General features: G+C 46.4%; 1 protein-coding gene across 1 annotated transcript; it reads right to left on the minus strand.

Moving 5' to 3' along the window:
- Positions 1-6651: 6651 nt before the first annotated feature.
- On the minus strand, positions 6652-14512 carry LOC311268526 (uncharacterized protein). The gene is given in 5 exon segments (XM_084372204.1): positions 6652-6760; positions 6762-9140; positions 9555-11218; positions 12302-14359; positions 14463-14512. Coding segments are annotated over 4 exon segments (5649 nt in total). The 5' UTR covers positions 13851-14359; positions 14463-14512; the 3' UTR covers positions 6652-6703.
- Between the last annotated feature and the right edge of the window lie 229 nt (positions 14513-14741).

Below are 14741 nucleotides of genomic sequence, written 5' to 3' on the forward strand. Positions count from 1 at the left end.
ATCGGCACAATTCAACAGATCGCTCTGATAACGTCATTCAAGCGATTCCAGTGAATTTCACGTCGCTCGGAGGCGCTCATTTCTTCCCGTTTTCAACGGTATACGCGGCTGACAACGGCCCAGTTTGACGAGCTGTTGGCGAGAATCGGAGGCAGAAATTGCCCGGTTGGACACCAACTACAGGCGCTCCATCCCAGAGCGCCTGGCCATTTGTCTCCGGTGTTTGTGTGTGTCAACGTAAAGCCGGCTTTGCTCTTCCGGACCGGTGGAGTTGTATTACGTTTACATGGTTTCAGTAGTTGTCATAATTAGGCCTACATATAGATTACGGCAGCCAGTCAGCGCTGAGCGACAAGCGACTGACGGCCAGAGAGTTGGGGCTTCTCAACTCGAGCGACAGAGCGTTTTTTCGCTCCGTCGCTCGGACGCTGTCGCTCAGAGCCCCAGCGACATTTCGCCTGAGCGATTAATCGCTCAGTCGCTCGTTTGCATTAACTTAATATGTAAACTTGTCGCCAGCGACAAAAATAAAAGGTCCGGTGTGAACGCACCTTAAGAGACGCCATAACAGAATGTGACAATATAGTCTCATTTAGGGATATTCGTAATTCATTTCAGAGGTTAGCATGCCAGCCGTCGACCGGGGCTAACGGCTAGCTTCAGGAAGCTCCAGCTCCCGTGTTCCACGCTGCATGGCAAGTGACCGTGGTAATATTTTGAATGCACATTTTCGAGTTATGGGACCGTGTCATGATTTTAATGACGTGTGTATTTTGCTGTTTCTGTGTACCTTCATAGCCCACTGCCGTATTTTGTTCTCTCTACTCTTTTGCTTCTTTTTACTTTTGGTTTCGGTTCTCTCTCAGTCTCAGACAAGAACGAATGACTTTGAGTTTAGAAATTCAGTCAAACAAGCCTTTTTGCAACTGATGTGAAATAAATCAGGAGGCTACAAGAACCCCAGTAAGTGTGTCCTGTGTGCTTCTAATTCCCGGGCTACACTATCTTTATTCAAGAGCGTAGATTTTCAGTTTGAGAGCATGATTTGATTCCTTTTCAGTGACACAGCTCCTTCTCGCGCTCAGATTTATTCTCCTCGCACTCACATTTTCTGCTCGCACTTGGATGTCTGCTGCTTTCTTTCAAAATGTGTGCTTGAACTCAAAAATCACATGCTCGTGCTCACATTTCTTCTGCTTGCACTCAAAAATGTCGCTCGCATTCAAATATGTCCTGCGCTCGCTCAGATCTAAAGTCTGCGCGCTCAAAACTAATGTGCATGCACTCAGAACAAGCACCTCCTCTCAGGTTGAGGAGTCTGCTCAGACTCAAGGCTGTCCCTGCTTGCGCTCAAAATATTGTGTTTCACCAGCCAATAGGGGACAGCTAGAGTATGGACCAATCAAATGACGGATGCCGCCTTGGGTGCGTTCCTTCGCACTTTTTTGAGTGCTCCGTAGGGGCGGGTATATGGTCTGTTTGTAAAACTGCTTTTCTCAAAATACACCAGTTTACCATATTAGCCAGCTATTTGAATCGTCACTTATTTAAGACGCCAGCATATTTATGTATAATTATTCTTAAGTAATCGTAAAAAGAGTTATCGTAATTTAGATTCTCTTTTTTATTCAATATTAGCGGAAATATGTTATATAGCATGAATACTCACTACACTACGTAAGTGTTACGATGGCCGAGTGGTCAAGTCCAATGGCAAATTTTGCATTTTAAACCATCGGACGCTGGTTCGCATCATGTGGTTAGCGGCCGACGGGTTCTACTGGGCTCTTCTCTGCAGTGGTTCGCTGATGAAAGTCTGCCAGCAGACCTTTTCCACTAGAGGCAGCTTCGTGGTGGTACTGTAGGACAGAGCAGTGCTGTCTGCCCGGCTCACTCTCTCTCAGCGACTCCAGTGTTATTGGCTCTGCTGGATACAACTAAAGTCAAAGCAAAAAGGGGAACAAGAGAAAGGAGAAGACGACGACAAGAAAAGCAAACAAAAGTTTACGATCTCTTGTTATCTGCCAGGCTCCCCAGGTGGAGAACAGGGCTGTTACAGTTCGGGGCTTCATACTGTAGTGTTACTTATTGTCTGTCTGATGTTGAGGTCCACAGACATTAAAGCAAACAGTCAATATCAATTAAAGATGAGGTCTGATTATTCCCAAACTGCTGTGGCCGTCATTGGTCCTTTTGGGCCCCAGTATCTCAGTGTGATGCGTTCAGGTAGTCCTTCCTTCCGGTCTGGATGGCATCATGATGACAGTTTTGTGGAGGAATCATTTTGTTAAGTGTCCTTTTGTTAAGTGATGACCTTGTTTTTTGCTGAGCTGTGTCTACTACGTTGATTTCCAGCTAATGGAAAGTGACATCGAACATTTCATTAGAGGTTTTTAACACTCACACCCGCTGCATCACATGGCAAAGGGCAAATCTGTTACAGTACAAAATACACATTGAAAGGCACGTTACTTTCACGTTAGTCTGCCAATAGCACAGTGAGTTAATTCCATTAAGGTGTGTAAAATAAAATAACATTGGGATTGATTTCTGTAAAGGCTCATTCAGAATGATCCTGAGATAGTAAAATAAAGTCATTAAGTCATATTACTTCTTCACCAGTCAGACTCGTCAGTTCACTGTCAAGAAAACACAAATCCACTCTGGTCAGCTGTCAACATGATGCACAGTACACACTGTAAGACTGGCCTCTTAATGTGTGCATTCTCATTACATGTGAATATATTTATTTTTAAAACTCTTCCAAAGGACGAAGTCTCCTCAAATCCTGCGTGGCAGTGAGCATTAGACACAAACCACTGACGGGTGATGTGAATACCATCGATCATCTCATTACACTTCAATGTTCTGCTGGGTCCATTCATGTGGCTGTCTCTTGACACACACACACCAGTCTTTGAAGTCAACTTTCATAGTGGTCAAACTGTGTAATGACATCGTCAAGTGATGCACTGTGGGCCAAAAATACTTTTTCTCATAAGCTAACATTGTGAAAGAAGCATCTGTAAAATGGTGGACACATTTGACACATGAGCATCACAACCCCCGAGACATGACTTGTTTCACTGTTTCACTTTGGAAAGTCTAGAAGAGCTGCTTGAAATTAAATTATTTTAGCTCTATTCAAGTAAGCCAGCTTGGTGCGACAGAGGTCTCTAGTGCGCACACTCTATTGGCTGCACAACACGGAAGATCCGGGTAATTTTATATCTCCAACACTGTGTCCAGAAGTGATGTAACGTCCTTGCACCACCCATTCGAACACTGTTGGCCAGCCAATCAGTCTGTCTCCTCAGTATTTCACATTGTTTCCTGGTTATTTTAGTCCCACAGCCAATTGTTCAGTCATCAGTTTTGAGCTCCTGCCAAAGAGCAAACATCATGGCCACACAACTGTACTACGAACATCTGGCTCTACTCCATGTACATCCAGTATGTAAGCTGTATACATGCTTTATCCGTAGTATTATTAGGTCTGGGCAACAAAACAATAGCAATAGTTTGATAAAATAGTTTCACGTGTTTACATTAAATGCAAACCAACCGCTGGCCGAGTGTTTTACAGGCCAACGGTGAGAAAACAAAAGCACATTCATTATTTGTGTTTTTCATATTTGTGTTAACATAATTATGACCTTTGTGTCTTGATAAAGTGGTTAAATTCAAAATAAAGAGGTTCAATTTGACCTTTTTTCACCTGGTCTTTAAAAATGATCAATAATTACCAATATCAGCCGATATGAAACCGCTCTATTGTGATCGACTTTTTCAGCCATGTTGCTCAGTATCATAAGAACAATGTTAAATGTTATGTTACCTTTTCATTTTAGATGTCTGGAGACTTCGTCCCTGTGTGGATCATTTTGATTATTGTAGCCCTTCTCGTTGATCCATGCAGTGATAGTTTGAAGATCTTTGTCTGTCATGATGTTCTTGTCTTTAAGCAGGTCGGACCACGTCTCTACCATCTTTAAACTGTGTTGCTGAAAACTGTTGTCAAAAACTTGAAGCCTGGTTTTACTCATCAGGTCGTTCTGAAAGTTTTCAAAGTTCTTGGTGCTATCCAACTTGTATCTGGGCATTGCTCCAAGGATTGTGAGCTTGAATGTTCCTACGACATCGTTATTGCTTATGGCTTTGGCTACGCATGTTCGGAAGTCTTTTGATGTTGTACTGGGAAACTCACGATGCATTTCATAAGGCACATAAACAACTGGAAGTTCATGGCCATGATACTTTCCCACTTTATGAATCAGGTTGTGATCCAGAGGACATGACTTTGTTGTCACTTCAAGCATGGCTTCTGCTAATCTGCTATTCTTGTTCAAGTCTCTAGCCTCCAATATACTCTTCACTGGTGGCTGGTGATCTCCATTCATGAATTGTCCAAGTCCACTTCTGTAGATACAATCCTGCTGCCACTCTTTGTACAGTCTCACTCTCCCAGTGTCTTGCTGAAGAAGTTGCGGGGTTTCTACCACGAGTATTCTGTTTGCCGGTGCAGCGCCCTCTGCCATGAACCAGTCCCCTCCTCTGATTGATTCAGTCAACACATGGCGCTTCATGAAAGGTTCCCATTGGCCTGGGTGTCTGCGGAGAGTGTCGGCCACCACAGATCGGAGTCGTTGTGCTTCTGAAGTGATTTCTTCTTCACTGGCCTTTGGTTTCATGCCTCGTGCCAAAGCATGGAACAGGCAGCTCTTGCCCTCTCTGCCTATTTTCACTGTCTGGTTGTTGATGTGCACATCATAATGTCCGTCTGGGTTTTCAGCACTCTTTGGTGTGTAGATCAGTGTCACAGTTTGACTGGCAGGTTTGGTGCTTGGGCTGAGCTCCTGCATTTTGGTTGGATGTCCCCGGCTGTCCTGCATTAGGATGACAACCTTGGTGCCAGTGGTTTCTGACAGGACTCTGATGTCGGGGAGGGTGCCTGGAGTCGTGGAGTTCATGATCTTGTCAGCATGTGACTGCGAGTGTTTGCCAGCCTCTCCTGCAGCTTTATGTTTCGAATTCATGTCTACTGGCATGTGTGTGATGTATCTGTTGTTCTGTCCAGCTCTGAGTAGTTCTTCTGTTCTGTCACTCTGCAAGCCAGTTCGCACATAACTGCCAATGACGCCATTTACTTTTCTTTGAACATGAGAAGTAATGTGACTGGAGAACTTCTGGTGAAACACTTCTACCAAAGCATCAGCTACTAAACCACTGATGTTGTCAGCTAAATCCTGCTTGAAGTCTTTCAGCATCTCAGAGTCTGAACCAGACAGCTCATTACCCTTCACTTTCTGTGAAAAACCTTTTTCTTTTTTTAATTCATTCAGCTGTTGTTGAAGGTTTGAGAAAAACTTGCTGGTGAGGCTGAGTGCTGCAGCAACGGCATCTGATGCCAGCGCCCCCATGTGACCAACTTGGATAGTCGTCAGAATCAAATGTGCTGTTCCTTTAGCCTCTGCTTTAGCTCTTTTAATCACTGTGGAGAAAGATGAGTTAAGCTTCCTCTGCCAGCCGAGGTCTTCGTAGAAAGGTTGTACTGCAGTGCTGCTCAGCCCCCTGAAGATGGCCAACAGGTCACTCCTTCTCTTCTCGTCCTTCAGGAGGTCATGAAGTTGTTTTTTATCCTCAAGATGTGAGAGGATGATTTCATCTATGAATGTAGCCAATGTTTTTTTTTCCATGCTGGATTTCACATTTTTACTGATTCCCTCTTCTACTTTATTTTTGATGCTGTTTAGTATTGTTTTCAGTATTTCCTCTTCTGCCTTCCCCAGTCCATAGGCAGTGATTTCCTCAACCATTTTTTTCGCAGTGTGTTTTACTGCATTTTTCATATTTGTCTTTGCGACTGCACTAAAACCCTCTTTAGCCTGACTAGAGAGAAACTTTGGCATCAACTTCAGCTCTTTGCCGAATTCCTTAATTAACACTTTAGAAGCTTTAAAGCCCTTTGCAATCAGCTTCCCAACTCCAAACCCAATGAGAGTAACACCAATGGAAATGGCTTTCTCTATAGCCCACGACTTCCAGCTGAATTCTCCTGTCACCATGGACTCGATGCCAGAGATGCAGTCTGATATTCCCTCTGTGATGAGTCCCATGCCGACTTGAGCAAACGTATCAAGTGTAAATGCAATGAGCAATGCTCCTCCGACAATCTGTAAAACTCCAAGACAGAACACCAGCAGACCTTCCCATGAGAATCGAGGCTCCTCTTCCACAGAAAACACATATTTTAGACCTTGACAGTAGAGGTTGTCAGCTTCCACTTGGAGATCTTCATCACCATTCGACACCAGGGAGAAAATTGGTGATTTTTTGGCTATTGCATCTCTCTCTCTTCCCTTTATTTCATCCAGCTTTTGGATGGCCTCCCCAATGTTTTTGTCAAAGTAACTCAACAGGCTGCACTTAGTTGTTAACTGTTTCTCGAGGCTGGTCGGGTCACTGTTGGCTGAGTTTGCAGAAGACATTTTTACAAACTGCAGACAGACCATGGGTTCCTCACTGAAATACTTCAGAGACTCCTGTGCCTTCATTAGATCGTCTCTGGCCTTTGCCAGGTAATCAGCCTTCTTCTGCTGTATAGTGCAGTATGCATGATTGTAAAAAGCTATGGCTGCCCAGCTTCTATCTTGTTTCATGGCTTTTTCAAAGAGCCTGATGCTGACGGCCCATTGTTTTTCAATCAGTGCGATATTTCCAAACTTGATGTAGTGATAAATGCTTGAACATGGTGAAGTCTGACTCTGAGACTGACTTTTGGCCAAAGACAAATCATCTTTTAAACTCTTTTGCAATTCATTTCTTCTCAACTGTTCAATGTCTTCTGATTTGGTTTGCAACCAAATCCCCCAGAATTCATTCATGATGGCAACAACAGCTCTTTTCTCATCGCCATCCGTGTCCTCATGAATGTCTTGAAGAGTTTTGAGGTACTCTGAAAACAGATCCTCTCGCAGTTTCATCTCAGCAATATCATTCATCATGTGCTTTATCTTTTCTCCCGAAAGTCTGTCCCTGGTGCTCTTGGCTTCCTCCAGAGAAGACACTGTCCTGAAGGATGGCTGCAGGTGTTCAGTCGACATGATTATCTTAGCAGATCCAGGTTTACCTTTGCGTGCAGTTCGACCAAAAGCCTGGAGCTCCACTCTTGTGTTCTCAGAAAGGAAAGAGAGGATCACACATAATCCTCCATTATTGTCCACATGTTTGGACACTTTTATGTCGGTGCCACGGCCAGCGAGGTTTGTGGCAACAATGACATCGCCAGGAAGCAGTTCTTTGTCTATCTTGCTCAAACTGTCTTTGTCACTGCGGCAGTAGAGAATGATTTCTCCTGGGATGCTGCTTTTGAGCTCATCGTGGATCTCTTTGGCCGTGTTGATAGTTTCGCAGATCACCAGGGCTGCTCTTCCACCTCGGTATGAATTTGCGGAGATCTGAGCCAAAACTACACGTTTTATTTCTTTTTTCCACTCTTCAGCTGAGGTTTTCACAGTACCTTTGACCTCAAACAGCTTCTTCCTGTTGAATGTTGGCAGCTTGCAGGCTGACAGATTCGGATATAAGTCCTTCAAAAAGAGCATGTCTGTTTTGCTCCCAAGTGTCCCTGTTGTTCCATATATTTTCCCATGGTACTTTTCAAAAAAGGCAATGTTTGAAACGTAGTTTGTCACTGTTGAAATTGTGCTCAGTTTGATTTGGTGTTTAATCTCAACAAACTGCTGCAGACCATCTCCCCATTTCTTGTTCAGTTCAACAATACCAGTGGATCTGAAATCCACTGGACAGACACTGTCGTTGTCAACAACATATTCCTGTCCCTCCTTCAGTTGTAAAGCCAGAAAGGCATTCTGAACCCACACTGACACTTTCTTCTCCACCAGATTCTTCAAGAATCCAGGGATACTAATTTTGTCTTTATTGTTTGGACAAGGGGTGTACTGAATCCTCTCTGAGACTAGTTGTGCAATGGGCTTGATGACAGTTTCCTCTGAATCATAGAGAGGACAACACAAGCCCTCCTCCAAGACAAGAAATGTTACTTCTGGGATGTCCTGGTTGTTGTACTGGCTGCGCTTTCGAAGACAGAGCAGTCCTTCGTTGTCTAAAGTGTAAACAGTAAAACCATAGGGGATATGTTGCTCAAGTTCTTGGAAAAAATCTACCACAGCATCCTGACTGACAGTTCTCAGTTTCCTCAGAAGTTCATCCCTTTCACTGTTGTAGATATCTTCTGTAAATCCTTTTGGCACAGTGTTGAATTCTTCAGCGATACGTAAAATATCTGTTGGATTATTAATGTGAGTTCCTTCTGTGTTCATTGAGTCAAAGATGGCCTTGAAGAATGAAGCAGGAGGACCACGGACAAATGTCTGCTGTCCTGCAGACAGGAAGCCATACCGGCTGACTTGGCTCCAGATCATTGCCAGAATAATGTTCAGGTGCTGCATGGAGACCATGGGGCTGGACAGGTAGGTCATCTGCACTCCCTGATCCAGCAGGAGTGAGTCCACCTCATCGATTATGATGCACTGATAACTGCGATCAGGCCTCACGTCCTTCATCTCAAATGTCTGCCGAAGGTGATCTGCAGCAAAGGCCTCAATAGTACCATAGACCACGTCCTTCTGGTAGCAGTCTTTTCTGTCCTGATCTTCGGTTTTATTTGTGTTTGTGTCAGCTGTTATTCCAAAGAACTTGTAGAAGTTGTTCCATTCTTCTGCATCTCTTTGACATAAGACAGAAGAGCTGGACACCACATCTACTTTCTCACCTCTAAGCACTCGCAGCGCTGCAAACATCGCTATGACACAAGACTTCCCTTCTCCAGTGCCCATCTCCAGGAGCTTCCCAGTGTCGGACAAGGCCAAGAGGCACCAGCTGATCATCTGAGTGGCTCTGGGCCAAAAATCCAACTTCTCTTCAGCCCTCTGCAGGTGTACAGCATTACATAAGACTGCCAGCAGCTCCTGAAGGTCTTCTGTGTCCGTGCTGTGACTCAGTTTCCTCGCTCGCTGTACATCTTTGTGCTTCCTAATTTTACCGGTTTTTATCAGGTTTGTTACATGAGTCACTACCCTGTATGATTTATTCAGTGTTTGTTCATCGATGTCTTTCATCTGCCGTAGTTCATCAAAAAGATGGTCAATGCTTTTTGTCTTCTCATCTCTGAGGCTCTTTTCTAAATGCTGGATCAGATTCTTTGTTCTAAGCGAATTTAAAAGTTTAAGGAGAGATTGGTTGTTTTCATCTGTCCATTTGGAAAAAACCTGATATGTTGCCATCAAATGTAAAATCTTCCTGATGGAATTACAGCCTTCATCATGATGGTGGTCAGTTAATGCTCCGAGGAGGTTTAAGACCTCGACTGGTGACCAAAGTCTTTGTTCTCCGAGATTTGAAACCATTTGGAAGAGTTCTTTGGTTTGCTTGTTTGACACGTAGAATTTCTCCATACAGACAAATAAAACCTCCAAACACCAGTTTCCTGCAGGAGATGTCCTGTTTTCTTCACTGTCTGTTCCTTCAGTTACCACTCTGAGGAGAGTCTCAACAAAGGTCAGAATGAAGACCTCAGTAGAAGACAAAGCCTTTCCAGTGATCTTCTTTGAGATGGTGATGGTTTTATTGTCAGTGTTTGTGTCTTTGTTTATGTTGGTGTGGAGCACCTGAAAAAGAGCGTTAATAAACCTCGGTTTCATGTCTTCACTGTGAAATTTACCCAGGAGGATTTGCAGGACCTCTGCAGCAAACACCAGGGAGTCTTTGTCCTTGAGCCGTGAAAGTTTCAGATCATTGTAAGCACTGAGACTTTGTCTTGTAATGATGAATCCACGACCGAGCTGAGGGTTTCCTGTTTCCATCACCTCCACACCGTGTTGAAAGTAATCAGACACAAAGTCATCCATGGTACCGTACACGATGTCTGCTTCATAGACGTCCCTGTAAGATGCACCAGGTGTCTTCATGTTTGTGTTGACAGAAATTCCAAGGTGCTTGTAGAAGTCAGTCCACTCCTCAGAGTGAACGTCAGAGCTCAGCACGATGTCCAGTTTGTTTCCCATGCAGACTTGTGTTGCAGCAAACATGGCTGTGACACACGGGTCCTCTTCCACACCGACCAGCTGAGGTGCTTCACTCTTCTGAGTCAGCACCAACGCACACCACCTCAGCATCTGCTTCACTGTGGGCCTCCAGCCTTTTGTGTCAAAAACTGCTTTGCAGAGCTGCGACAGAGAGCTCTGTAAGTCGTCTGCATTCAAGGTTTCACATTTAAAAGACTCGTTCATTGATGGTGCACCTTTTGGTGCATTTCCTGAGTATTGCAGGACACCAGTGGTGATGTTGCTGATCATATCAATCACAGAATCATTGAAGTTACAAGACACTTTTAATTCTGCCAGATCTGCAGCCAGACTGCTCTCATCTTTCCTCCTGAGAGTCTTTTGGAGATCCTCATGGAGTCTCTCAGGGTCAGCAGAGTCCACAGCCTGGACGAGAGAGAGTCCGGACTCGTCCGTCCACTCTGGTGATAAGTCATACACTTGTACCAACGTCAGGATTTCAGTTATTGAAACATCCTCTGCATGTTTCTGTGACAGAGCTTTGAGCAGAGTCACTGCCTCCGTTGGGGTCCACTGGTTGGTTTGCACCAGTCTGAGGATCATTTCAGTGGATCCTGAGTGGGTTTCATTGAGATGTTTCAGTGTGGATAAGTGAAGCGTCAAGCACTGGATCTCCATCTTTAAAATGAACACAGTGGCTCTTCCAACTGTACTCTGCAGCGATGATGTGAGGGTGCCCAGGAAGTCCACAAGAAAGAGTTGTTCAACTGAAAACTTGTCTTCTGCCCATTGTTTCGCGGTGAGGACTGCGTCAGTATCACTGCAGCTACAGTCAGTGAAGGAGTGCATCAGGTTCAGGTACAGGGCTTGAGTCAGCAGGAAAGTCTCAAAAACATTACCTGCTGATTGGCTGATGGACTCCACCAGGAACTGCACATGATCAGAGATGTTTTGTAGGGAAACTCCCTGAGATATCTCCACAGACAGAAGACACAGCTCTGTGATGAACACCTGAGTGTGCTGCAGAGTGCTGAGAGATGGACGAGCACTCATCCATTCATCAAACAGAAGTTTGTCCAGGACTGACAGGATGTTCACCAGCTGATCAGCCGTCAGCCGATTCAGACTGAGATCTGCAACAGGGATGCTGCATTTCACAGAGAGGATTTGTAGAAGCTCATCAGGGTCGCTGTCTGGTTCATAGTTCACCTCAAACTGATCCAGATGTGTTACCAGAACATCTCGTCTGGACTCAAGTTCTTCTGAAATGTTGCTGCGCTGTCGTTCCTCCCGCTGCTCTTCAGCTCGCTGCTGCGATTCTGTCAGTCTTTGATTCAGTTGTACTTTTCTTTTCTCCTCCTCATTTCTCCTCCTTCGCTCCTCCACCCCTCTCTTCTCCTCTTCCCTCCTCTGTCTCTCCTCCTCCTCTCTTCTCCGTCTCTCATCTTGTCTTCTCTTCTCCTCCTCCATCCTCCGTGTCTCCTCCAGTTTTCTCTCCTCCTCACCTCTCCTCCGTCTCTCCTCTTGGCTTCTCGTTTCCTCCTCCCCTCTCTTCTGTCTCTCCTCCTCACCTCTCCTCCGTCTCTCCTCTTGGCTTCTCATTTCCTCCTCCCCCCTCCGTCTCTCCTCCTCCCCTCTCCACCATCTCTCCTCTTGGCTTCTCTTCTCCTCCTTCCCTCTCCTCCGTCTCTCCTCTTGGCTTCTCTTCTCCTCCTCCTCCCTCCTCCGTCTCTCCTCCTCCCCTCTCCTCCGTCTCTCCTCTTGGCTTCTCTTCTCCTCCTCCTCCCTCCTCCGTCTCTCCTCTTGGCTTCTCTTCTCCTCCTCCCCTCTCCTCCGTCTCTCCTCTTGGCTTCTCTTCTCCTCCTCCTCCCTCCTCCGTCTCTCCTCTTGGCTTCTCGTTTCCTCCTCCCCTCTCCTCCGTCTCTCCTCTTGGCTTCTCTTCTCCTCTTCCCTCCTCCGTCTCTCCTCCTCCCCTCTCTTCTGTCTCTCCTCCTCACCTCTCCTCCGTCTCTCCTCTTGGCTTCTCTTCTCTTCCTCCCCTCTCTTCTGTCTCTCCTCCTCCCCTCTCCTCCGTCTCTCCTCTTGGCTTCTCGTTTCCTCCTCCCCTCTCCTCCGTCTCTCCTCTTGGCTTCTCTTCTCCTCTTCCCTCCTCCGTCTCTCCTCCTCCCCTCTCTTCTGTCTCTCCTCCTCCCCTCTCCTCCGTCTCTCCTCTTGGCTTCTCTTCTCCTCTTCCCTCCTCCGTCTCTCCTCCTCCCCTCTCTTCTGTCTCTCCTCCTCCCCTCTCCTCCGTCTCTCCTCTTGGCTTCTCTTCTCCTCTTCCCTCCTCCGTCTCTCCTCTTGGCTTCTCTTCTCCTCTTCCCTCCTCCGTCTCTCCTCCTCCCCTCTCTTCTGTCTCTCCTCCTCCCCTCTCCTCCGTCTCTCCTCTTGGCTTCTCTTCTCCTCTTCCCTCCTCCGTCTCTCCTCTTGGCTTCTCTTCTCCTCTTCCCTCCTCCGTCTCTCCTCCTCCCCTCTCTTCTGTCTCTCCTCCTCCCCTCTCCTCCGTCTCTCCTCTTGGCTTCTCTTCTCCTCTTCCCTCCTCCGTCTCTCCTCTTGGCTTCTCTTCTCTTCCTCACCTCTCCTCCGTCTCTCCTCTTGGCTTCTCTTCTCTTCCTCCCCTCTCTTCTGTCTCTCCTCCTCCCCTCTCTTCTGTCTCTCCTCCTCCCCTCTCCTCCGTCTCTCCTCTTGGCTTCTCTTCTCCTCTTCCCTCCTCCGTCTCTCCTCTTGGCTTCTCTTCTCTTCCTCACCTCTCCTCCGTCTCTCCTCTTGGCTTCTCTTCTCCTCCTCCCCTCTCTTCTGTCTCTCCTCCTCACCTCTCCTCCGTCTCTCCTCTTGGCTTCTCTTCTCCTCCTCCATCCTCCATCTCTCCTCCTCCTCCCTCCTTTGGCTCTCCTCCTCTCTTCTCATCTCCTCCATCCTCTGTCTCTCCTCCTCTCTTCTCCATCTCTCCTCCTCCTCCCTCCTCTGTCTCTCCTCCTGTCTTCTCATCTCCTCCCTCCTCTGTCTCTCCTCCTGTCTTCTCATCTCCCCTCTCCTCCGTCTCTCCTCTTGGCTTCTCTTCTCCTCCTCCATCCTCTGTCTCTTCTCCTCTCTTCTCTTCTCCTCCTCCATCCTCCATCTCTCCTCCTCCTCCCTCCTTTGGCTCTCCTCCTCTCTTCTCATCTCCTCCATCCTCTGTCTCTCCTCCTCTCTTCTCCATCTCTCCTCCTCCTCCCTCCTCTGTCTCTCCTCCTGTCTTCTCATCTCCTCCTTCCTCTGTCTCTCCTCCTGTCTTCTCATCTCCCCTCTCCTCCGTCTCTCCTCTTGGCTTCTCTTCTCCTCCTCCATCCTCTGTCTCTTCTCCTCTCTTCTCTTCTCCTCCTCCATCCTCCATCTCTCCTCCTCCTCCCTCCTTTGGCTCTCCTCCTGTCTTCTCATCTCCTCCATCATCTGTCTCTCCTCCTGTCTTCTCATCTCCTCCATCCACTGTCTCTCCTCCTGTCTTCTCATCTCCTCCCTCCTCTGTCTCTCCTCCTGTCTTCTCATCTCCTCCATCATCTGTCTTTCCTCCTGTCTTCTCATCTCCTCCATCATCTGTCTCTCCTCCTGTCTTCTCATCTCCTGTCTTCTCATCTCCTCCATCATCTGTCTTTCCTCCTGTCTTCTCATCTCCATCATCTGTCTCTCCTCCTGTTTTCTCATCTCCTCCATCTTCTGTCTCTCCTCCTGTCTTGTCTTTTTCTCCTCCATCTTCTGTCGCTCCTCTTGTCTTCTTTTTTCTCCTCCATCTTCTGTCGCTCCTCTTGTCTTCTCCTGTTGTCCTCCATCTTCTGTCGCTCCTCTTGTCTTCTCATGTTGTCCTCCATCTTCTGTCGCTCCTCTTGTCTTCTCATCTCCTCCTCCATCTTCTGTCTCTCTGCTCCTCTCCTTTGACGCTCCTCATTTTGTCTCCATTGCTCCTGTCTCCTCATTTGCTCCTGCTCCCTGATTGGTTGATGAAAGCAGTCTTCACACTCGTACATATTATCTTCAACATTACAGTTCACTGGTCTGTAGTATTCACCTCCGTGGAACACATACAAATGCCGCCCATAAATATGAGTTTGGTATAAATGGTCGAAGGAATGACACGGAGGCAGGACTTTATCACACTTGCAGCATCTCAGGCGGTCGCCCATGTTACTCTCTGATGGTACGTTTCCCATTGTTGTTGCTTTATTCAACAGTTAGGTGATGTTTTCATGTGCAACCCGTGTTTCCTGGAAAATAAAAAAAAAGATTCATGATATTACAACCAACTCATAAGAGGTACTCCTCCTGCTTGATTTTTGGTAAAAAAGCAAAGTATTCTGTTAAAAATACCTCTGTAGCTCAGCAGGCCCAGTGTGACCATGTATCAAGGCTGAGTTCCAACATGGGGCTGATGCTGCACATCATCCTCTCTCTGTGTTCTGGACCGGCCCACTATCAATTAAGACAATTGTTAAAACTGTCATTAAAAAATAAATGTATAAACATACTTAAAATTTCAATCAATTCAATACACATGTGTGTGTCTGTGTGTGTGTGTGTGTGTGTCCTGATCCTGCTGTCTTTGCCTGATCCTGCCGTGTTTCCCTGATCCTGTTGTGTTTCCCTGAT

This window comes from Pagrus pagrus (assembly GCF_965226575.1).
Source record: "Pagrus pagrus genome assembly, chromosome: 13".
Lineage (NCBI taxonomy): Eukaryota > Metazoa > Chordata > Actinopteri > Spariformes > Sparidae > Pagrus > Pagrus pagrus.